The sequence below is a fragment of the Megalobrama amblycephala genome, linkage group LG13, assembly GCF_018812025.1.
Source record: "Megalobrama amblycephala isolate DHTTF-2021 linkage group LG13, ASM1881202v1, whole genome shotgun sequence".
NCBI classification, from domain to species: Eukaryota; Metazoa; Chordata; class Actinopteri; order Cypriniformes; family Xenocyprididae; genus Megalobrama; species Megalobrama amblycephala.
The window spans coordinates 24,748,753-24,762,470 of record NC_063056.1 but is presented as its reverse complement, the minus strand read 5'-3'; the positions used below and the strand labels follow the sequence as shown (position 1 = coordinate 24,762,470).

The window sequence follows — 13,718 nt, the reverse complement described above, 5'->3', positions numbered from 1 at the left end:
ACCAATAGCAAACCACAATGATCCAATAAATTCCCAATGGACAAAATCAAGTTCAGCCCTACATTTTTTTCTTGTTCGAGAAGCCATTTCATGAAAAGACTATCATAACTTCTGTTTCATGTTGACTGTCCATTTAGAAATAAAACACAGAGACACCTATGCATGTTTCAAGCTGAATTTAATTGTAGATATTTCAGGAAAAAAGGAAAATGATTCTGTCAGCCATGCAGGCTAAACAAACAGTTAATTGTTGTCTATGGTGGACTTGACCCAGTCAGTGTAGCGACACACCTCAACATAAACCCCAGGATAGCCACGCTGAGCACAGCCATAGCCCCATGAAACAACTCCTCGCAGTTCCCCATTGCACACCACAGGACTGCCAGAATCTCCCTAAGAATAGTTTGGAAAAGGAAAAAAAGAAAAGTGTGATTTTGTATGAAACTATTTAACAGGCATAAAAAAACGAAGACTGACAATGACATACCTGACATGAGTCTTTGCCTCCCTCCAGGAATCCAGCACAGAACATGTTTTCAGTTATTATGCTACCATATGCACCCTCACACTGTGACCTTGACAGTACAGGCAAATTCAAACACTGCAGCACAGAAGCATAGTCAACTGGAAGAAAAAAAAAATTTATGAAAAAGATTAAAGCTTTTTAACTTTTACATATCTTATTAAAACTAATAAGGAAAAGTTTTATCACTTGACATCTCACCCCCAGTGGTGATCTGATCGCCCCATCCAGAAACCAAGCACTGCTCCCCTGCAGAAGAGCAATTGGTGGCCAAAGGGGTTGGCTTGACATATTCATTAAAGATGGCAGGCTCCTTCAGCTTGATCAGCATGAAATCATTGTTTAATGGCAGATCATTATAGTCCGGGTGAGAAATAATTTTCTCTGCCCCGATCCGCTGCTCTGTGCCTTCTTCAGTGGTTATGTTGTGCTCTCCCAGGTGGACAGTAAGATTAGAAGCTCTGTTTGACAAGGAACTCATATATACTGGGCTCTAATACAACTTTTATCAGCAATATTGCCTGCCTACATATGGCTAGTCTTAAATGGGTTTTATACATAATCTCAGAGACATTCTGATTATGTCAAGACAATTACAGGTAATAAATAATCCTACAGTAGTGTGTTAAATGATAAAGAAAAATGTTTGATTACTTATTGAATCCAAAAAAAAAAAAAAAAAAACTGTACACTATACATTTCAAATAATATACAAAACTAGATCTACAAGCTGCACTGGATGCCAGTGATGGGTTGGCTAATGAACCATCATCCTTAAAATTAAATCAATAAATAAAAGTGAAGATATAATATATACTCACGGAATCTGGCAGTGAGCAGCAGAAACAACCCATCTTTCATTAATCAGAGATCCTCCACACCAGCGTTCGCCATTATCAGTAAGGTAGGCTTGCCAGGGCTGGGAGTTGGCCGAACATTCATAACCTCCAATGATTTTATCATCTGTGCAACAAGCTGGAAAAAAATATTTTTAAAAAATATATTAAATGTAATTTTTCACAAAGTGCATGTTTCTGATATTTGTTTGTCTGTAATATTTCATTTAATATTTATCATTTATCATGTATGAATCAGTAACATGTTGTATGTATCATATTAAGATTAAAGACTATCTAAGCCAGTAGGCTATGTTAGTGTAAAACTATAACAACTGAAAATAATAAATAAGAAGAGAGATGTACATACCCACAGCCACTGCTAGCAAAGCAAACACAATAGTCTTCATTGTAGTAGAGGAAAGGAGAAGTGCTCACATTCAGACAAAAGAAAGATTCTGCAAATTTCAGAAACAGCATTAATGTTTTTTAAGTGATAATGCACAGGAAACTCAAGGGGTTCAAAAGAAAACATCATTTATTTTAACATCATTATTTTAAAGATCTAATTGTCTTGGGTGTCATCAAGACTGACTTTGGTCACTGAAAAATGTAGTTATTATCATACAAATATATCTTACAAAAGGAAAACTGCCAAGCGATCACAATATATCACTGAGCTGTGCACAATATGAACACAACCCAACCAATAACACACAATGAAAAAGCAAACATTGACGCCGTTGTCTGCCATAGCCTTGTTTTTTTAAATGTATTAATCTCAGGTGTTAACGAATACCTTGCTATATCTTGCAGTCAGCTGAATCTTCAATGGCCTTGTCCAAACGTAGTGTGAAAGAGCATATAAAATAAGTATATATGAATCTTTTCCACTTGCATGGCTTATATAATGAAGCCCAGACTCCCATTTTCAAAAACCTCCCATTTCCCCTTAATTTCCTGTTGTAAATTCTTTTTCTGTGTGCTAAATGCTTGTTTTTCATCTGATGACTTGGAGTCACTAGAGTCAGATGATTCCCTGTCAGATGAAGAGGAGGTATAGTTGTCATCCATCTTTCTTATCACCATTTTCCTCTGGATCCTTCTTGATCAAAACCATTACTCGCCCCTAAACTAATTTTCTGATACTTGATTTTTTCCCTTAAAATGATTGACCTTTCTCCCAAGTTGAACATTCATCCTTCTTTAAAGCCTCTTTAATGTTTTTTTCCCAATAGTTATTAGTTTTTTTTTTTTTTTTTTTTTTTAAGGATTCCTAAGTTGTGTGAATCCAAAAAAAAAAAAAAAAAAAAAAAAAAAAAAAATTTTCACTGCATAATAACATTTTTTGGTTCTCCGAATGGACAACCTAACATTTCCTGTTTTCTTTCTTTGTTTCTTTCTTTGTTTCTTTCTTTCTTTCTTTCTTTCTTTCTTTCTTTCTTTCTTTCTTTCTTTCTTTCGAAAACAAAATGTGGTTAAGTTAGGAGAACAACATCTATTCTGATATCCTTTAACCTTCTGCATGTCAATAATCAATAAACATCTTTAAACCCATGTTTTGTTTTGTTCCATTGTTGATGTAATTATTAAAATGATCCAGTCACACGATCACACAATTATCAATATGGAGGATTAATATATTAAATTAACATGCACAATGATTTTTTTTCCCATTAATATTTAAATAATATATCTTCCGTTCAGTGGTATTTTACTTTTTGAGTGAAGCACAACTTCAGACAGTGAAAATCTTTATTATGTATGTTTAACTGTTCAATCAGCACAAGAAAAATATATCTAAATAATAGTTAGCTCATTTAAAGCAGTGATAGATGTTAATATCAGATATTAATGCCTAAATCAAGGCCAAGGTCTCAACTATACAGTAAACACATGGGGTCCAAAGGAAAGCCAAATCAGGCAATCCAGTGATTAAACAAAAATAATTCAAGTGCCAAAAATTAGAAAGGGAAAATATATTAATATCCAATAGTCATGTGTCATCAAGACTGTGGGAGTAAGTAATTAATTACACAAAAGGAGACCATGCAGGAAGTCATCATGATACATCCCTGAATATTGCACTACATGATGCTTAGTATTTTAGGCACATGATATCTGAGCATTTATCAAGCTTCCTCACCAGCATGCTTCATCCATTGATTGTGAAGCTCAAACTCCCCAGTGAAATGGCACTCCCAGCTCCCCCTCCACTAACTCATTCTATGTTTTATCTAAATGTTCTTGTTCTTCATCTGATAAGGAGCCACTCGTGTCCGGTGAATCGCTCTCAGATGAGTTGTTTCAAGTGCATCACTTACACTGTAGAGCTCTAATGACATTTAAAGGAAATATACACATTTACAATTTTTAAGTGTGATTTAAAAAAACAGTTTTGTTTAGAGTATAACTGTAACATTACTCTAATTTCATCAGCAATGTTTCTTTCTCTCTACAACAATTTCAGAAAAGAAATTGAATTTAAAAGTCACTGAGGCATTTTACTTTAAAATACTTTGTTACTCGTACATTCAAGGGTAAAAAGAAAAGTTCTTTAAGGACATAATGAGACAGTATGTTCTCGAGTGTGTAACAAAAAAAAAATTAAATGTTCAAAGTCTATAGCAGATGCTTTCCTCACACTGAATAAATAAACATACCCCAAATGTCAAATTTTTCATTCATTCATTCATTCATTCATTCATTCATTCATGCTCAGTTTCAACTACTTGACACAGCTGTTTGTTTCATGTTGCATCTGCAGCCAATGAGCTTGCTGCTCACAACATTTAAATGCATTCACTACAGAGGGTATGCACGTGACCACTGTCGGCCATTATGACTGCAGTTACGCCCACTGAGTGGCAAAAAGACTGAGTGGCATTGGTTTTCAGCGTGAATGCCGCGATAAACACACAAAACACATCCAAAACGGGAAAGAGCTTTGCGATTGACTGTACAAATAGATTTGACAAGAAATCTGAGGTATATTTTTACAGACTGCCGAAAGCTGTAGAGAAACATGGATTTGCATTTATCATTTTGGTTCAAAATGTTGGATTTTGGGGTAAAATCATACCGTATATATTGTAATGTTATATATTGTGTTGACAACTCATCAATTAAATATTTACCATCTTATATTCTGCATACTTTTTAAATAAACACTGACAAAAACTATACAAGTTTTAGGGCTGGACGATATGACGATATATATAACATTGAAATAAGTGATCACTCCAATTTAGACCTACCTATAATGTAGTTATATAAAGTGTTCACAGGCAGATTTGCTTTATATATTTCCCTGATGTCGAAATCAGGTAAATATAAATGTCAGGAAACACGATTCCTGGCTGCATGTAAATATCCATGGATTAGGTTTCTTTGACATGTTATAAGGAACACTTTCGAGCCCAACCTTTAGTGTAGTCATTTGTTTTACTCGCGTTTTCCCCTATTAAATCCAGTCATGCAGCAGATTCTTTTGCCACTCAGTTCAGCTGAGGGAGCGCGTTCCGGCAGGAAAGTGATGTCAATGCATACCACACTTTCAGAGTTCCTCTGAAACCCTCCATCTTCCCCAGCTCCACCTGTATAGATCTGCTATGGATCATTTTTATATATCCTATTTGTGCAGCAGCAGTATGTCTTGTCTTGCATACACACAGCAGTATATCAGCGTATGTATTGGCAGTAGCAAGTTCCTGTACTTGCTCTGCAGCAGCAATAATCAACAGCAGCTGCAATTCAGCAGCAGCAGCAGCATAGCAGATCTGTTCCGCCAAGACCAAATATATTAACATTGTCATATCCATTATTATGCTAAAAATCATGATAGAAATACTATATCCATATAAAACAAATAGACAGAAGCACTTTCATTTGTTCAAAGCTGAATTTAATCAGATATTTTAGAGAAACAAATTTGTAATCCAAAGGTCCAACTTGACTGAACAAACTAACAATTAATTGTTAGCTATGGTGGACTCGACCCAGTCATTGTAGCGGCAAACCTCAGCATAAACCCCAGGATAGCCACGTTGAGCACAGCCATAACCCCAGGAAACAACTCCCCGCAGTTCCCCATTGCACACCACAGGACCGCCAGAATCACCCTAAAAATAATTTAGAAAAGGAAAAGAAGAAAAGTGTGATTTTGTACAAACCCAATTCCAAAAAAGTTGGGACACTGTACAAATTGTGAATAAAAAAGGAATGCAATAATTTTCAAATCTCATAAACTTATATTTCATTCACAATAGAATATAGATAACATATCAAATGTTGAAAGTGAGACATTTTGAAATGTCATGCCAAATATTGGCTCATTTTGGATTTCATGAGAGCTATACAATCCAAAAAAGTTGGGACAGGTAGCAATAAGAGGCCAGAAAAGTTAAATGTACATATAAGGAACAGCTGGAGGACCAATTTGCAACTTATTAGGTCAATTGGCAACATGATTGGGTATAAAAAGAACCTTTCAGAGAGGCAGTGTCTCTCAGAAGTCAAGATGGGCAGAGGATCACCAATTCCCCCAATGCTGCGGCGGAAAATAGTGGAGCAATATCAGAAAGGAGTTTCTCAGAGAAAAATTGCAAAGAGTTTGAAGTTATCATCATCTACAGTGCATAATATCATCCAAAGATTCAGAGAATCTGGAACAATCTCTGTGCGTAAGGGTCAAGGCCGGAAAACCATACTGGATGCCCGTGATCTTCGGGCCCTTAGACGGCACTGCATCACATACAGGAATGCTATTGTAATGGAAATCACAACACGGGCTCAGGAATACTTTCAGAAAACACTGTCGGTGAACACAATCCACTGTGCCATTCGCCGTTGCTGGCTAAAACACTATAGGTCAAAAAAGAAGCCATATCTAAACATGATCCAGAAGTGCAGGCATTTTCTTTGGGCCAAGGCTCATTTAAAATGGACTGTGGCAAAGTGGAAAACTGTTCTGTGGTCAGACGAATCAAAATTTGAAGTTCTTTTTGGAAAACTGGGACGCCATGTCATCTGGACTAAAGAGGACAAGGACAACCCAAGTTGTTATCAGCACTCAGTTCAGAAGCCTGCATCTCTGATGGTATGGGATTGCATGAGTGCGTGTGGCATGGGCAGCTTACACATCTGGAAAGGCACCATCAATGCTGAAAGGTATATCCAAGTTCTAGAACAACATATGCTCCCATCCAGACATAGTCTCTTTCAGGGAAGACCTTGCATTTTACAACATGACAATGCCAGACCATATACTGCATCAATTACAACATCATGGCTGTGTAGAAGAAGGTTCCGGGTACTGAAATGGCCAGCCTGCAGTTCAGATCTTTCACCAATAGAAAACATTTGGTGCATCATAACGAGGAAGATGCGACAAAGAAGACCTAAGACAGTTGAGCAACTAGAAGCCTGTATTAGACAAGAATGGGACAACATTCCTATTCCTAAACTTGAGCAACTTGTCTCTTCAGTCCCCAGACATTTGCAGACTGTTATAAAAAGAAGAGGGGATGCCACACAGTGGTAAACATGGCCTTGTCCCAACTTTTTTGAGATGTGTTGATGCCATGAAATTTAAAATCAACAAATTTTTCCCTTAAAATGATACATTTTTTCAGTTTAAACATTTGATATGTCATCTATGTTGTATTCTGAATAAAATATTGAATTGCATTCTGTTTTTATTAACAATTTGTTCAATGTCCCAACTTTTTTGGAATCGGGTTTGTATTAAACTATTTAACAGACATAAAAAAGAAGACTGTCAATGACATACCTGACACGAGTCTTTGCCTCCCTCCATGAATCCAGCACAGAACATGTTTTCAGTTATTTGCCATCCATATGCACCCTCACACTGTGACCTTGACAGTACAGGCAAATTCAAACACTGCAGCACAGCAGCATAGTCAACTGGAAAAGAGTATAAGAACAGAAAGAGTCATACACAGACCAACAGTCTGTCTGGAACACAAAACAGAGTGATACAATAGTTCCAGCTATGATGGACGACATATCATTGCCTTTGGATCAAATATCATATACTGCCACTCAATCAATCGAATTTAAAGATTGGAACTGTTTTATAACACAAAAGATATTCATTACTAAGCCATCTCACCTCCAGTGGTGATCTGATTGCCCCATCCAGAAACCAAGCACTGCTCCCCTGCAGAAGAGCAACTGGTCGCCAGAGAGATTGGCTGCACATACTGGTTAAAGATGGCAGGCTCCTTCAGCTTGATCAGCATGAAATCGTTGTTATATGTAAAATCATTGTATTTCGGGTGAGGAATCACTTTCTCTGCCCCAATCCTCTGCTCTGTGCCTTCTTCAGTGTACACATTGTGCTCTCCCAGGTGGACAGTAAGACGAGAAGGTCTATTTGACAAGGAACTCATATATTACTGGGCTCTAATACAAGTTTTTATTAGCAAAATTGATTAATGTACTCTCATCTTTATTACAGAATTAAATGTGTAACTTTTTTTTTCTCAGAAATCTGCATCTGTTACATTTACCATCATCATTTTCAGTGTATACATTCATAATGCACATATTAACATGCAACTGCTATTAGTTGTTATTAAAAAGTTGCTCATGAGGTTCAACATAAAAAGTTGTGTTGGGTTAGTTACTCTAAAAGAAGTAATTAATCATTAGCTAATTACATCTTCGACACTGTAATTAGATAACTGTACTAATTACTCTCTTTAAAAAAAGTATTGCATGCGGGATTTAAAAAAAATAATTCATACTAATTACTCCAAATCCAATATCAAACTTGACCAGTTCAACAATACAAAGACATGAAAGATAACGATAGACAAGATAACGATAGTGAAGTTTACATTAGATTTTGACATTAGACAATAACTGTATATTCAATACAGATGTTGCATTGTTTTATATAGAATTGTTCTAGTCTATATTTAATGCAATTACATCATAAGTAACTGTACAAAAACATTAAGAGTAATTCCTTGCTTTTTCAAGGGAAAAGTTTTTAAATTATAGTAATTAATTACTTAGTAATGCATTACACCCAACACTGAAAAAGTATGATATACTCACGAAACGTAGCAATGAGCAGCAGAAACAACCCATCTTTCATTAATCAGAGATGCTCCACACCAGCGTTCGCCATTATCATAAGTAAGATAGACTTGCCAAGGCTGGGAGTTGGGTGAACATTCATAACCTCCAATGATTTTATCATCTGCACTGCAAGCTTCATAAAAAGAGTTTTATTGTTCACAAAGTGCCCAAAATAAAGCAATCCAAAACACTGTTTAAAGCTTGTTGTGTCTTTTGTAACTGATTGCTTGAAATGAGGTTTCAAGCAATCATATTAGCTGTAAGTAATTTTACAGGTCATTGTGTAGGCAGAAACTAACAAATAACATAAAAAGAGAGTTCTACATACCCACAGCCACAGCCAGCAAAGCAAACACAATAGACTTCATTGCAGAGGAATAAATCACAACTTTAGAGAGCAAACTTCAGCAATGTTCAAGAATGGCTCAATCTTTCAAGAATCATTTTAAGGGATTTATTTAACATTGATATCTACAGAACAACCAATAAGATCAGAGCAAATGATTCATAAGTGAAAATAAGCACCTGGGACAACAGTTGTAACAGTTCTTATCACACTGTTTTCCATGAGCATGATAAAACCAAGGTAAATGCAAGTACAAAAATGCTTTTACATCTTCAGTGAAGCACAACTTAAGACTGCAAGTTATGATTTACTTAACTGTTTATTCAACACAAGAGAAATTCTATGATTAATAGCATATGGTCTGTTGACATGAACAGCTTGAAAAGCTAAACCAGTAACAAGTAACAATTCTTAACAAGTTAACAGCAATAAAATAACTTTTTTTTAACAAAATATAAAGACCACTTTCAACAAACCAAGATTCTCAATTCACTCTGCGAAAAAGACATGAACATGTCAAGATTGCAAAAACAGTGATAAATGTTAGTGTCAAATTCAATTTCTTACTAAATTAAGGACTCACAGATATCAGTGTCTAAAATACACCATTTTCAGATTAAGCAATAAAGTACAAGGTCTCCAAAGGAAAATAAGGCAAATCAGTAAATCATCACAGCCCCCAAAGATTATTCTATTGCATTTTAAAGCCATCTAATAGACTTGGGTGTCATCAAGACTGACTTTGGTCACTGAAACATTAAGTCTTGCAAGTCACACAAAATGCCATTAATAATAAGCATACTGTGTATCAAACTTCCCCACTTGCATGCTTCATATAATGCATGTGAAGCTCAGACTCCCCAATGAAATGTGCACCACATTCAACACACTCCCAGTCCCCCTCAACTTCCTGTACTTGCAAATCGTCTTCCTGTGCCTCATTTAAATGTTTTTGCTTTTCACCCGATGAGAAGTCAGATGAATCACTCTCAGGTAAAGTACCATTGTTGGCACTGATTTTCTCATCACTGTCTTCTACGACTGGATCCTTTTTCTCTCGATTGAAGACATTCATTTCTCCTAAAATGACTTTTTCCATAACTGACACTCTATTCTTTCCTCTAAAACCAGTGTCCTTCCTCCCGAGGGGAACATCTTCTCCTTCTTTAAAGACCTCCAGGTGTTTCTTCTGGTGGATAATTAGATTTCCTAATTGCGAGAACCTCTTGTGGCAAAGATCACATCTGTAAGGCCTAGAACCAGTGTGAATGTTGTAATGGTACCGAAGTTCGGCTGGAACCCGAAAGGACTTCTGGCAGATGTTGCATGTGTGTTTTTTGTTGTCATGGCCACGTAAGTGTCTTTTCAATCCCTCTGAACTTCTGAAACCTTTAGTACATGAATCACACCAGAGGGGCCTCTGCTTGTGCATTTCCTGATGGTTCACAAATGCCACAGCAGAGGCAAAAGATTTATCACACTGTTCACAGAGAAGAACGGAAGGCTCTTCAGGAACACACTTCTTGCTTAATTTTAGATGAAGTGTGAGAGAGAACGGACGTTTGAATGTTTTCTTACATGTTTTACTGCAGATTTCAGGCTGTTGGTCTTTTGAAGTTATTTGCAGTTTCTGGTGATTTCTGAAAGACAAGGTAGGAATAGACCTTCCCGCAGACAGCGCAGGCGTAGACCTTGTTTGCCTTTGCAAATACAGGCTTTTCTTCCTCTGACACAATAGCAACATCAGAACAGGAGAAGATCTCAGATGGTTTTAACTGACAAGAACCATCAAGGGATTCATCTTTGTCTGTTTCTTTTACTTTTATCTTTTTTGTAACATATCCCAGGCCATTGTCATTTCCATTAGAGACAGATTGCACCTGTCTTTTCTTGTTTCGTCTCTTTTGTTTTACATGTTCACTAAGATGAATTCTGAAGGTTTCCCAGCGAGTGAACTGCTGCCCACAGTCCTGACATCTCATGCTGTGATTCACTGGAGAAGAGAGAAAGTTTCATGTCAGTAAAACATGACATTGATATCAATAAAAGAGAAAAACTAAATTTCAAAGTCTACTCCAACATTTACTCATGTTTCATGATTTGTTGTAATCTTATTACAAGGGTCACTGAAACACTAGCATACCTTTTACTGCATGTATAATACTGCCTGGTATACAACCCGAATTCCAGAAATCTTGGGACGTTTTTAAAATTTTAATGAAATGAAAATAAAGACTTTCAAATCACATGAGCCAATATTTTATTCTCAATAGAACATAGATAACATAACAAATGTTTAAAGGGAGAAATTTTACACTTTTATCCAGTAAATGAGCTCATTTCAAATTTGATGCCTGCTACAGGTCTCAAAAAAATTGGCACGGGGGCAACAAATGGCTGAAAAAGAAAATTCAGAAAAAAATCAGCTGGGAGAACATCTAGCAACTAATTAAGTTCATTGATATCAGGTCTGTAACATGACTAGCAATAAAAGGAATGTCGAGAGGCAGAGTCTCTCAGAAGTAAAGAGCTGTGAAAGAGTGTAAAAAGATTGTGGAATACTTTAAAAACAATGTTCCTCAATGTCAAATTGCATAACATCATCAAAAGATTCAGAGAAACTGGAGAAATCTCTGTGCGTAAGGGACAAGGACAAAGACCTTTATTGGATGCCCATGGTCTTTCGGGCCCTCAGACGACACCACATCACGCATCAGCATGATTGTGTCAATGACTTTACTAAATGGGCCCAGGAATACTTCCAGAAACCACTGTTGGTAAACACAATCCGCTGTGCCATCTGCAGATGCCAACTAAAGCTCTATCATGCAAAAAGGAAGCCATATGTAAACATGGTCCAGAAGCGCCGTCATGTCCTGTGGGCCAAGGTTAATTTAAAATGGACTGTTTCAAAGTGGAAAAGTGTTCTATGGTCAGACGAGCCCAAATTTGACATTCTTGTCTGAAATCACGGACGCCGACCTTCCAGCATGTTATCAGCGTTCAGTTCAAAAGCCAGCATCTCTGATGGTATGGGGGTGCATAAGACATGGGCAGCTTGCATGTTTTGGAAGGCACTATGAATGCTGAAAGGTATATAAAGGTTTTAGAGCAACATATGCTCCCCTCCAAATGATGTCTATTTCAGGGAAGGCCTTGTGTATTTCATCAGGACAATGCAAAACCACATACTGCAGCTATTACAACAGCATGGCTTCATCGTAGAAGAGTCCGGGTGTTGAATGGGCCTGCCTGCAGTCCAGATTTTTCACCTACAGAGAATATTTGGTGCATCATTAAACAAAAAATACGTCAAAGACGACCACAAACTCTTCAGCAGCTGGAAACCTATATTAGGCAAGAATGGGACCAAATTCCAACACCAAAGCTTCAGAAACTCATAACCTCGATGCCCAGACGTCTTCACAGTGTTTTGAAAAGAAGAGGAAATGATACACCATGGTAAACATGCCCCTGTCCCAACTCTTTTGAGACCTGTAGCAGGCATCAAATTTGAAATGAGCTCATTTTGTGCATAAAATTGTAAAATTTCTCAGTTTAAACAGTTGTTGTTATCTATGTTCTATTGTGAATAAAATAATGGCTAATGTGATTTGAAAGTCTTTTAGCTTTCATTTTATTCAAATTTAAAAAAACGTCCCAACAATATAAAAATACAACAGTATACAAAGTGTATTTCAGCATGTGGCTTCTAGTTATCCCACAAATACATTAACATTTTTGGATTTAGTTGTTGTAAAAATGGCAGTCAGATCAAGTTAAGAATTTGTTACACTGGAAGTGGAAAGTCAATTTGAATACAATGTAGAATACACTATTACATGCAGTGTTCTTTTAGAAAACAGCATATTTGGCAAAATGTTTAAGGGTCATCCAGGTGTCTCAAAACTGGTACTAGTATAGTAGGACGTTTTTAGAATCACACACTACATAGTACACACATTAGGGTTTTTATTAGCCAGCTACAGCAAATAGTTGCATCATAAATTCCATTCAATAAAACTGCTGGTGAAAGAAACTACTCATGTTAATATCTATCAGTATACTTTTCCAGTGACATCATTCAAAGAGTACTTCTTCCCCCCCAAAACAAGCCACCTCAAGGACAAAAAGCAGGATAAATGCAAAAATTTGTCATACCATTCAATGATACTGTACCACCAAATCGATCCATTTAATAACCACGGCACCACTGTAAAGTTAATAGCAGCCAACATATCTGATATGTATTATTAAAAGTTGGAGAAGAGAGATTAAACAGGCAATGGCTACTTGAGCATCTAAAAAGGCAAAAATAAGACAGTTTTCACAGAAATTATGATCAATGAATCAAATTTATAAGGAAATTACAGGAGGTTCTTTATTATTAACAAACAAACCATAAACCTTCACACTCACCATCCAGTCAAGACAACAAAATGGAATGTTAATATATTTGTTCATTTTAACATCACAAGGTGATTCAGTTGTTTAAATAATTTGTCATTAGGGCCCAAGCGAAAATTCGCGCAGGGCCCTCTTGTTTTTCTAAGGATTATTAGGGCCCAAGCGAAAATTCGCGCAGGGCCCTCTTGTTCTTCTAAGGATTATTATTATTTTTAGGGCCCAAGCGAAAATTCGCGCAGGGCCCTCTTGTTTTTCTAAGGATTATTATTAGGGCCCAAGCGAAAATTCGCGCAGGGCCCTCTTGTTTTTCTAAGGATTATTATTATTATTTTTTTTTTTTTTAGGGCCCAAGCGAAAATTCGCGCAGGGCCCTCTTGTTTTTCTAAGGATTATTATTATTAGGGCCCAAGCGAAAATTCGCGCAGGGCCCTCTTGTTTTTCTAAGGATTATTATTATTATTTTTTTTTTTTTTTTTATTATTTTTTTTTTTTT

At 36.5% G+C, this 13,718-nt stretch overlaps 2 protein-coding genes across 2 annotated transcripts; both read right to left on the bottom strand.

The window, feature by feature from the left end:
• Positions 1 to 161: 161 nt before the first annotated feature.
• On the bottom strand, positions 162 to 2,329 carry LOC125243820 (trypsin-like). The gene is made up of 6 exons (XM_048153662.1): positions 2,159 to 2,329; positions 1,730 to 1,817; positions 1,345 to 1,498; positions 725 to 984; positions 488 to 624; positions 162 to 393 (listed from the first exon to the last, which is right to left on the bottom strand). The coding sequence occupies exons 2-6, from the start codon at positions 1,767 to 1,769 to the stop codon at positions 244 to 246; spliced, it is 741 nt and encodes a 246-aa protein (XP_048009619.1). The 5' UTR covers positions 1,770 to 1,817; positions 2,159 to 2,329; the 3' UTR covers positions 162 to 243.
• A 2,917-nt stretch (positions 2,330 to 5,246) lies between these two features.
• Positions 5,247 to 8,896, bottom strand: LOC125243819 (trypsin-like). The gene is made up of 5 exons (XM_048153661.1): positions 8,801 to 8,896; positions 8,449 to 8,605; positions 7,496 to 7,755; positions 7,151 to 7,287; positions 5,247 to 5,480 (listed from the first exon to the last, which is right to left on the bottom strand). Exons 1-5 carry the CDS (start codon positions 8,838 to 8,840, stop codon positions 5,331 to 5,333), a joined length of 744 nt encoding a protein of 247 aa, XP_048009618.1. The 5' UTR covers positions 8,841 to 8,896; the 3' UTR covers positions 5,247 to 5,330.
• Between the last annotated feature and the right edge of the window lie 4,822 nt (positions 8,897 to 13,718).

Coding starts and splice junctions, on each gene's coding strand:
- LOC125243820 (XM_048153662.1), bottom strand. CDS start 1,769: ATGAAGACTATTGTGTTTGCTTTGCTAGCAGTGGCTGTGG. Junction 985..1,344: donor GCTGCTCACTGCCAGATTCC/GTGAGTATATAT, acceptor CTTGTCAAACAG/AGCTTCTAATCTTACTGTCC. Junction 394..487: donor GAGGCAAAGACTCATGTCAG/GTATGTCATTGT, acceptor AACTATTCTTAG/GGAGATTCTGGCAGTCCTGT.
- LOC125243819 (XM_048153661.1), bottom strand. CDS start 8,840: ATGAAGTCTATTGTGTTTGCTTTGCTGGCTGTGGCTGTGG. Junction 7,756..8,448: donor GCTGCTCATTGCTACGTTTC/GTGAGTATATCA, acceptor CTTGTCAAATAG/ACCTTCTCGTCTTACTGTCC. Junction 7,288..7,495: donor CAATCAGATCACCACTGGAG/GTGAGATGGCTT, acceptor ACTCTTTTCCAG/TTGACTATGCTGCTGTGCTG.